The 10,478-nt window shown below is 41.8% G+C and overlaps 2 protein-coding genes and 1 non-coding gene across 3 annotated transcripts in view; 2 read left to right on the top strand and 1 right to left on the bottom strand.

Annotated features, from left to right (window-relative positions):
* The first annotated feature begins 571 nt into the window (after nt 1–571).
* On the top strand, nt 572–5,011 carry stac3 (SH3 and cysteine rich domain 3). Its single transcript, XM_029155876.3, has 13 exons — nt 572–922; nt 1,436–1,476; nt 1,593–1,671; nt 2,018–2,174; nt 2,791–2,888; nt 3,003–3,063; nt 3,174–3,271; nt 3,456–3,522; nt 3,705–3,754; nt 3,842–3,924; nt 4,016–4,067; nt 4,186–4,323; nt 4,408–5,011. Exons 2-13 carry the CDS (start codon nt 1,469–1,471, stop codon nt 4,513–4,515), a joined length of 999 nt encoding a protein of 332 aa, XP_029011709.1. The 5' UTR covers nt 572–922; nt 1,436–1,468; the 3' UTR covers nt 4,516–5,011.
* A 392-nt stretch (nt 5,012–5,403) lies between these two features.
* LOC114859494 (U5 spliceosomal RNA) lies at nt 5,404–5,517 on the bottom strand. Its single transcript, XR_003786535.1, has one exon. It is a non-coding gene; the product is annotated as a U5 spliceosomal RNA (small nuclear RNA).
* Nucleotides 5,518–7,215: 1,698 nt separating this feature from the next.
* Nucleotides 7,216–10,478, top strand: part of LOC114858957 (neurexophilin-2-like) — a 3,763-nt gene continuing 500 nt past the window's right edge. The window contains exons 1-2 of the mRNA XM_029156727.3: nt 7,216–7,462; nt 9,842–10,478. The exon at nt 9,842–10,478 is cut by the window's right edge and continues 500 nt beyond it. Coding sequence (XP_029012560.1) covers nt 7,376–7,462; nt 9,842–10,478 — 724 coding nt within the window. The 5' untranslated portion in view covers nt 7,216–7,375. The remainder of the gene's footprint in view (nt 7,463–9,841) is intronic.

Raw genomic sequence — 10,478 nt, forward strand, 5'->3', positions numbered from 1 at the left:
ATCAATCAGTTTGATATGTAATGAAGTTTTTAGAAAATGTTTACAGTTTGAACTATAACTCGTACAATCTTGTGTTGTAAATGAGACCGTTTCGTATGTATATTTTAAACAGTACAAAAAATAATACGAAATAAATTAACTAAAGCCTTGAACTGCATTGTAACAAAATGTGTCTAGCACACTAAAAACACTGAAATGATTAATTATATACATATGTATACAGTAAATGTGCTAATATGTTCACATAAATAATTGGCAGAACATGAAGTGTAGAGGCCAGATAAGACATTTGTTGTAAACACACTTCTCACATTCATGGTCCTAAAAGTTTAACTTTAGCGAATTGATGGGATTGAGATCACTCTCACTTAATAAAATATACTTTGATGGTCCCCTAAACATGAAACAGCGCATATTTTCAGGAAAGAAATATTTAGTAAAGCTCAAAATAAACTAGGTTTTGTTCATGTTTTTGATCTCCATAAGACAGTGTGTGATAAGGACACAGAGAAAAGGTATGTGATTCCCCCTCGTCACTGGGCTCAGTCTGAGGTCACCAGCTGTCCCAAACAGTCACTCTGACATAAGTGCTCAGCCCAGCTCACACACGCACCAACTACAACTACACAAATACAGACATATATTCACAACGTAGGTCTGCAGTCGTCGTGCAAATAACTCAATTAAGAACAAACTATAGAAGGGACTAAAGAAAGGGGACCAGACTGTGAAGGTGCTTATCCAGAATCCTGAGGGCCTGAAGCGGGGAGGCAGGTTGGACGAGCGCTTTGTTAATCTCAGCTTCACCAGCCATCACAAACCTCCAGTCATCGCCAGCAGGTGAAGGACCCATCCACAGGTTCATCAACAAGCTGGATTGTTAATAGTGCCTTTGCAATTCCTTTGTGAGTTTTGACAACAGGTATGTTCCGGTCTGCTTTTTACTTTTTTGCAGTTGAAGACTGTTTGATGTGATACATTTCAGATAGGACAGTCCATAAAACTTTAAAACCTCAAAACACTGTGAATGCTTTAGCCGGGCATAAAGCTTTATTTTTATTGCCGGGTAATTTTAAAGAATATAAATTTTCTTTTTCTGCCCAGCAGAGGCAGCCAAATTTAGCTTTAATGAGATTGAATTTCACAACCCTGAAATAGTGTAAGTCAAGTGCACTCCCACCTCGTGTCTGTCTTTTTAAATGCTCTGACAGGCCTACAAATACAAATACAGTCTTTAAAATGTAATTCTCTCTTGAAGCAGTTTTATGATCTTTTCCATACAGTTAAGAAAAATCAAAATGTAACACATATCTCAGAATGTTCTGTCATTCAGCTGCATTCAGTCAAAAATAGCAATGAATTATCATTACGTGTTGCACAATATTATCATTATATTAAAAAATGAAGACTTGATAAACAATTTGTATCCATGTAGGTGAGGGAGCAGTGACGTTGTTCACCAAATACCATGGATGAGTGAGTATTTTTTTAAAATTAGTTCCATTAATGGTTTCCATTCACATTAATATGTAATAAAATAATTAATCACGGTCTTTGTGATTTATGTTATATATATTTTATGTGTGTGTCAGGGAGGACGATAAACACTCTGTGGACATCCATGATAATCCTCCAGCTCCTGACAACGTAGTGAAAGAGGAGGGCGACACTGTGAGTGACAGCAGCATGTCACCTCCCTGGTGCCCGTAATTCCATTCCCGGGGAGTTTTAAATAGCCACCAGCTGGAAAAGGAACTTGGTGCAGCGTCAACTGGAAAAATAGAAGCTCTGCCTTTTATTCCCTGGGAGATAAAGTAACACTGATGTGTGAGCAATGATCGCTCCAGGTTTGCTTAGAAATCAGATTATCCTGGTGCTTAAAGGTAGAAAGCAAACAAAACACAACAGGATGGTTGTCAGCAACACAATAAACAAAAGCCTGAACCTAATCCACGTTCCCTTCCCTTCTGCGTTTGGATTTTATAATTGGAATGTCTGATTTCCTCTGTGTCTGTAGGTCTATTTCATATATGAGGAGGAAGTGGAGGTGGAGGAGAAGGAACCAGAGCCTCCTCCAGAGCCAGTTCTTCGGGTCAATGACAAACCCCACAAATTCAAGGACCATTACTGCAAGAAACCCAAGTTCTGTGACGTCTGTGCTCGCATGATAGTCTGTACGTATTGGAAACCACAACAACACGTGCTACACAGATGTTCAGACATTGATTATAGGAATAAAAGGAATCATAAAGACTCAGTGAAAACAATACTGCAAAAAAAGTTGAGGCCATAATGAATTAGAATAAATACAGATAAATTCAAAATACAGCAGAGTACGGGTGCAGCTGCTGGAAAGCACCAAGCGACAGGTAAACAGGAGTCTGGCTGAGCAGCACATCAGCAATCTGCAAAGCTTTTTTTAGTTTGACCTGTACAGTAACACCCAAAGGCGCATTGTTCTGAATATAACAGGAGGGTTAAAACCTCAACATTGAGTAGTTTCATACATAGAACTATGAAAACTTTAATGTTTACCTTGTTGCCTAATTGACGTGTCCACAATGGAAACGGTTCCTTGGGTTTTCCGAGCCAGACGTTTGTTTGTGGAGGTGGTGCGTTCCCTCTGGCGCCACCTGGCGGTGTAAATTAGATATATTTTTAAATTTAAATATATTTGCTTCAAACTTCAAATTATAGAGTTAATGAACAACAGTGGATAAAACGTTTTTAAAGATTTTTAATAGTCTAACTCTATCTCTCCATCCTGGTTTCTCCCTGTGCTTTTTCAAGTGAACAACAAGTTTGCTCTGAGGTGTAAAAACTGCAAGACTAACATCCACCACTCATGTCAGTCCTACGTCGAATTCCAGAGATGCTTCGGCAAAATTGTGAGATGATTTTCTGGAAACCAATATTTACAGTACTTTACATTGATGCTGTAAAAGACTCCCATTGCTGTGATCCAATAATGATGGAGCGTGTGGTCTATTTGCTCCCTGCAGCCACCTGGGTTCAGACGAGCCTACAGCTCCCCTCTGTACGGCAGCGACCAACCGGATCCAAGTGAGTCCTCCCCAAAGGGGCTGCAGCTCGCGTCAACGTGGCCGAGGAAGCTAGGGAGAAGTCTGGAGCCTGCAAAATCTAATAATGTTACAAACCTTGTCCCGAAACAGACAATCCAAATCGGAACGACCCTGTCTTTGACACCCTGCGCGTCGGCGTCATCATGGCAAACAAGGAGCGGAAAAAGAATGAAAATGACAAAAAAAATGTAAGGGCCATAAACCTTTACTTAAATTTATTTGAAGTGTTACAAAAAAAACCCTCAGGATTACACAACTGCTTATGTTTGCTGAAACATAAAACAAGTTTATACATTACATAAAATAATGTTTTTAATTAAATATGTTGTTGTAATTGTGTACGACTGAATTTGAGTGTGTTCTGTCATCCAGATAATGATGATGGAGGAGGAGGAGGAAGAGAATCAACAACCCAAAGAGAATGAGGAGGGAGGAGAGGGTAACGATGCTAAAGCCTTCATGACTGTCTGTGTTATATTTTACTATAGTAAAAATAAATAAAAAGAGTAGAAATTTCAGATCTAATTTGAGATCTAACTCAGTGGAACTGATTTGACAATCCAACAAAACGTGTGCGCTAACGGAGACATTACGAACCTCTGGCGTCTGCTGTGCACACAGGGAAGCCTGATGACAAGAAGGAGAAAGGTGGGGACAAAGCGGACGACAAGGTGAGAGGTTGCAGCTGTAAATGCACATGCACAGCGTTGCTGTTATACGCACACGCGTCACATGCATCTGTGCTGCTTCGTCTCCAGAGCAAGGGCACGTTCTCCCAGTCCCATTATTACCTGGCTCTCTACCGCTTCAAGGCAATCGAGAAAGACGACCTTGACTTTCAGTATGTGCGAACATTCCAGTCCACAGCAGTAAATATGAACTCTTTTTCATAGCTAATGTTTATATTGGATAATTGTGTGTTTGTGTGTTAGTCCTGGTGATCGGATCACAGTCCTGGACGACTCCAATGAAGAGTGGTGGAGGGTGAGCTCACGTTGTTGCTGAAGCATTTGTGTGAATTCATCATTTCAACCTTTGGGGGCTTTGGTTTTCTGTTATTTCCTGTAGAACTACCTTAAATGTCTCCTGGCTCTGCTTTTAGGGGAAGATGGGGGAGAAGACAGGCTACTTCCCCACCAACTACCTCATAAAAGTGCGGGCGTCAGAGAGGGTTTACAAAGTGACGCGCTCCTTCGTAGGGAACAGGGAGATGGGACAAATCACGCTGAAAAAAGATCAGGTTCTGATGTTTGAGTGAATGAGTTCAACCATCCTGCAACAGTTTCTGGTCAGATTTTGACAGTGTTGTGTCTGTTTTTTTCAGATTGTAGTGAAGAAAGGAGATGAGAAAGGGGGCTACCTGAAGGTCAGCACTGGGCGAAAGCTGGGCTACTTCCCTGCTGATCTGCTGCAGGAGATCACAGTGACATGAAAAAACACAATATGTGACGAAAAGGCGCCGTCACAAGGAACCACCAGTTCCTGCGCCTATAATCATTAGAAAATACATTTGCTGTATCACGACGCCCGAGAGATTATTGATTTAATAGTTAAAAAATAGTTTTATTTTGCAGTTGCTAAGAGAAATTTAGGTGGCATATTTTATTTGCCTGCTTATAAATAGAATAGATTTAGAGATTATCAGATGCTTTTATTTTAAGTCATGTTAGTTATGCTGTGCTAATTAAAGGTAGCAATGAGAAGAGAAACAAGAAGAGCCTTGCAAAAAGTTATAAAGCGATTCAGTAACTCATCTGAAAACAATCATATGATCTGAACTGGAAGATGTTAAAGTCATTTGTATGTAATATCAGCATATCTTTGTGCAATTCTGGAATAAAAAACAATCTGCTTATAACAACTGCTGGACATAAAATTCTGAATTCTGAAACATAAATGTTTGGAATATTAAATTTTAAAAGCACTTAGTATTTGCTTGTGAGAGTATTTAAAAATAAAATTCAATTAAACTGATTCAAGGTCACTGGAAAAAAACACATTGGAGGATCACAACTGATATATTTGTTCATGGATTATATTGTATGTTGTGTGTATTTCTTCATATATAACTGATTTGTTTGCAGGGTGTTTAGGAAAGCGCAATATTCGTTTGTCTCAAACCGGTAAAAAAACGTCAACACGAATAATGTAACTAAATAAGTAACATCTAAGCCTCAAAGCCAGTTACCAGATCTGTCCCGCTCTGCAATCAGGAGCGTGCGCCCTCTTGTGGGAAGAGTCAGCCAGTAGAGAGGGCCCATCGTTAGAACGTGAAGGCCCATCCTAAACTTTCAATGCTTATCTTTGAACAAGTATAGAAAGCCCCGCTTGCGCAGGGCATCAAAAAATTGGGTAAAACTCTTGTTGTTCCTCTCCACGGAAATCTTTAGTAAAAGGCGAAAGATTTATACGATCTGAAGAGAAACAAGAGTGTACTGAACGTGATGGAGTCTAGTCACGGACCTTATTCTCGGCCACATCGTCCTCACTTAGAGTTTACAAACAAAATTATTTAAACAATGTATTCTTGCAAACACCTACATGTTAATTTAGAAATCAATATATGTTGGCAGTTCTACAACAAAGCTATATGTAGATTATAAACGTAAATCTTTTAGTTCATTTACGGTCGCGGTGCACTATGGGAATATGCAAAGTAGACCACGCCCTCTTCTATTTATTCTTTGTTGTTGCAGTAAAAGTTAACAACATTCTTTTGTGCTAAACTACCAGTAGACAAATTCATACGAGAATCATAAATTGTATGACTTTTAATCATGGTTTTCATGTTTGCTATAGTTTCCTCATACGCATGCGCCAAACTAACAAAGAGTAGGTTTCAGTCAAGAGCGCTCTGTGCTAATGCGGTACTTTTTGTTTACGAACGTGGGATAAGCGTTTAGGTTAACGACAGCTTATGGTATGCTATCACTTCACTTTTACCCAATTAAATATATGTATATTTAAATGTACCAAGCTCAATACATTTTTAACTGACTAAAGGTAATTAAGTTAAGTAGTAAGCTGAGCAATTTACAGTACAGTTAAATTATAAAGTTTAACACAACCAGAAGCCCAAAAAACAGTGCTGGTGCTGCATATCTATTTGCTATCGTGCTCTCCTGTTCTCTTTATCACTGCCAGTATTTAATGAGCATGATGCACATACTGTACTTCGGTTTCCCCCACATAATTTCTAGACTCATAAACAGCCCAAGTAGATTGCTGTTTTATGCAGAATGAATGTTATGATATATTATTTTTAGGTAATATTAGTTCTTATATGATTAAATATTAGCTTTTATTCTTCCTATTGTACTAATAAGATTGTCTGGATTAGCTACTAACTACTCATCTTAAGACACCTACTGAGTTTTCAACATCTTCTACCAAAACAGAAGCTAATATCACACCTGGGTTCAAAGTGAGGTATAGAGGCTACTTATACACGGTGTCTGTGTTTATGACTGTATTTACCACAACCTGTCTGGATGGTTATGTGATTTGTTGTCTTGGAATTCCACTGATGGGCGGACAGTGACAGAATCTCACCAGAGTTGTCAGTGATTTTCTACATTTTCCAGAGAGAGTCGCTGTCATTTTGTCAGCCTCCCTGTGGCTAAAGTATGCAGGGACGGCAGGGAGAGCTGTCAAACTGTGCTCGTCTGCGAGCGCCTTTCCCCGGGTTGATGACTCATAATAAGGACCAGCCAGGTGGTGAAAACGAGCAGGGAGTGAATGTGTGTGTGTGTGTGTGTGTGTGTGTGTGTGTGTGTATGTGTGTGTGTGTGTGTGTGTGTGTGTGTGTGTGTGTGTGTGTGTGTGTGTGTGTGTGTGTGTGTGTGTGTGTGTGTGTGAATTTTAAGTGAAAAGTGCCACATTGTTCCAGGGACAAAGTTCCCAATTAAACATACAATAAAACTGTATTATTCTCCCTTACATAATTCTTCTTATGGTCACTATCTAAAGTCAGCACATTATTTAAGTTTTTGTCATGTCTTGTATAGTTTTGTGAGTGTGTGCGCTGTGGGGTAGAGGGAGGAAGAAAAGAGTGCAGAGAGAGAGAGAGAGAGAGAGAGAGAGAAAGTGAGAAAGCAAGAAAGAGAGAGAGAGAGAGGGTACATCGTGGGAGGGAAGCGGAGACTGGAGAGTGTTCACTCCAGATCTTGGGGGTCTTTGCGCCTCTCCCTGTCGAGTGTCTTCTCTACTTCTGAAGTAAGTGCAGTCTTTAACTGGGTAAATCACCACATACTCGCTCGGCACATTTCCTCCAGGACGAGCCGACTCTCTGGATGGGGAACCGCCGCTGCCGTGGCTGCAAGATGAGGGCGCTGTGTTTGAACTTTGCCGTCACCTGTCTGTGGCTTCTCCCTTCAGCGGTGAGTGCAATGAGCCGGCGGCTCATTATTAACGAGGTGTTGGCGCAGAGGGACTGGGAGACGCTAGTTGGATGCAGATGAGCGTATGCATGATGCTAGTTAGTAATTACCTAACAGACCATAATTTCGTTATGGTCACTTCAGGTTCACACGTTCTGGTTCTGGGTTGATCAGTGCTTTTGTTTCATGGTTGTTTTGATAGAAGTACAGAAGTATGTTGGTTCGGTGCATGAAATTTATCAGCAAAAGAAACAGGTAAAGAATGTAAAACATCTATGTTATTTATGTCTATGATATGAACATCAATCAATTCTAAACAGAAGTAAAACATTACTGACATTGCTCGAGATCTTGTTTTTTAATATGTCAAAAGTTGCTCTATCCAAGGATATAACGCGGTCCTATGCTCTCATATTACATTCACGGAAAACGGATCCGCACCATCCTCGTCATTTTAATTTGTTCCACTCTTTTGTTAGTGAGTCTTCCTCAGGTATGATGTAATGTCATCTACTGTACCGTCTTTAATTGAACTTTCCCAGTTGCAGCCATCCGCATCGTCGGTAACGTTACCTGAACCCGTCAGGCGAAACCTCAATGCAATCTCGTTTTGCGCTTTATTACTTAAACCAAATGATCCCGCAGTTTTCGCCTGCTCTCCAAACTTTTCTCTTCCTGGGGCTCCGGAGCCGTCGTCACATTCCTTTTGCTAGAGAGCGAAAGAAGTGATCTTTTCACCACCGGCGAGGACGTGCTCCAATGTCCCAGAAATGCAATTATTACTGTTTGTGTGTGTGTGTGTGTGTGTGTGTGTGTGTGTGCATCTGCAGGTGCTTTTCCGCAGGTGTTGTGCTTTGCGTCCATTCCTCCGCCGCCGCGTTCTCCGCGCTGGCATCTTGACACGGCGCCGGCGGCGCGGCTGTCACACACCGGGCTCCAATTAGAGTAGGTGAGAACAGCGCGCGGCTGCAGACTTAGGCTGGTAACAATAGGCGCAGCTGCGGCTCGCGTGGTTGCAGCAGGAAGCAGAGATTGGCACGCGGGGAGCGGGGCGGCTGGCACGCGCATCCCACTTGTTGTGAGAAATAATAATAATGCACTGGGGGCTGTTTATTATTTATATGAACGACCCAAGCCTGCGTCTGCCTTCGACACGTGGCTGTGAAAATAGAAATCAAGTCCTTAATAATACCGTTTGAGTGCTCTGGAGCTGTAAAACCCACACGTCCATGCCTAAAATGAAAGTATTTGTAATGAAGGATGATACTTTCGTTAGTTTCAGTGTTTATATTTGAACATATCACAGTCTGACAGTCAGTTGTGTCTGAGATGTGTAAGACACAACCGGAGTAATGGCTGGATTTATTAGAATCTGTGCAGTAGGTGGCTGCCTGTCATGTAAAACTTGATCAATCTGAAGAACGACGACTACTACTATCAGAATATTTAACACGTGAGCAAGTTGTTTCAGTAATTGATGTACTTATATTTAGCCGCAATTTGTCCATGAGTGCAGCGAGAGAAGATTAAATTTGGCTGATTTGCTTGAAGGGTTTTTGAAGCTTGAACAAGACTGAGTTCATGTATTTCAAACAAACTATGGAAAATGTACAGTAACTCAAGATGACAGGGAGCAAACACGAGCTAGTCTTCCTATGAAATAATAACCTGATGAGGTAAAGCCAGGTGGAAGCATAATCCCCTATTAATTTCAAGTGTGTCATCCAAATCACTTTGAACACGGAAAATAGGGAAGTTGAAAGATGACAGGGAATAAAAAGGCTAAAGAGGGATTTTTCATCTCTTTGAGACAGTTGAGCTATTCAGCACAGAAGGAGCTCAGCATGAAGAAGATGCTGCAGATGCTTCATAGGCAGTGAATACATATTATTATCATGATCGATCCTTAGGCATGAGGTGGAATCATAAAAGATCCGCTCTGTTATCAAGGTGGCATTGAAAGAGAGAGAGCTTTATTAGGAGGGCCAAATTAAAGTGTGTGTGTGTGTGTGTGTGTCCTTGCCTGAAGGAGCTGACCTGCAGTATTGATCATGCTATTTTCCAGGCGTTTCTCATTTAGAGGACTTGACACATAAACGCATAATTATTGGAATCGATTACTTGTTACTGTCCTCCATGATGACGGTTTATACTGTACTCTCCATCCTTTCCTGTCACTCAAGTAATATTGATATGAAGCATGACTTAACCTTAGTGTGGTTCCACTGACTGTACAGATTTTAAAATTCTTCATACACACTTTCAAATGTTTTATGAAGAGAATGATGTCATGACTGTAAGTGTTGTATAGTTTACCACTAGTTAAACTTTGAGATTAGACTATGAGTGCTACAACAAGTTAATACTCTGTTCTCTCAGGTGCAGGAAACCGCCATGGTCGTGGACCTGCAGAGCCCACAGTGGCGCGAGGACGATGGAGGAGGAGCGGGAGCTTCACTGAAGGTTAAGCACGTCTCCAAGGAGCTACAGGTCATCTCCACCAAACACAAAACGCCTGCTTACGGCTCCCTCGGCCCGTACGGGTGGCCTCAGAACTTCTCCCAGGCGCTGGATCAGTACCTGTACCGCCAGCCCATCAAAAGCAAACCTCCCGCCAAAGCGTCCCCAAAGGCCAAGAAGATTCTGGGCTGGGGTGATTTCTACTTCAACGTGAAGACGGTGAAGTTCAGCCTCCTGGTGACGGGGAAGATCGTGGACCACATCAACGGCACGTTCAGCGTCTACTTCCGCCACAACTCCTCACGCCTGGGGAACATATCCGTCAGCATCGTCCCCCCGTCCAAGACCGTGGGGTGGGACGTTCTGGACCCGGCCGCTCAGAGCGCGTACATCAAAAACTCAGTACTGGTTCCGGACGCGACGTCCCAGTTCCAGATCCCTCCCCAGTCCACCACGTCCGTCCTCCCTGAGCAGCACAAACAGCAGCAGCAGGACGCGGTGATGGTGAACGAGCTCAACTGCCGGGTCGAGTACCAGAGAACCAACCGGTCCAAGA

This window comes from Betta splendens, chromosome 7, assembly GCF_900634795.4.
Source record: "Betta splendens chromosome 7, fBetSpl5.4, whole genome shotgun sequence".
Lineage (NCBI taxonomy): Eukaryota > Metazoa > Chordata > Actinopteri > Anabantiformes > Osphronemidae > Betta > Betta splendens.

Bases quoted from the DNA above. Each gene is read 5' to 3' on its own strand.
- stac3 (XM_029155876.3), top strand. The intron at 2,889-3,002 runs GTGAGATGATTT...TGCTCCCTGCAG, and splicing joins AGAGATGCTTCGGCAAAATT to CCACCTGGGTTCAGACGAGC. The intron at 3,523-3,704 runs GTAACGATGCTA...CTGTGCACACAG, and splicing joins GAATGAGGAGGGAGGAGAGG to GGAAGCCTGATGACAAGAAG.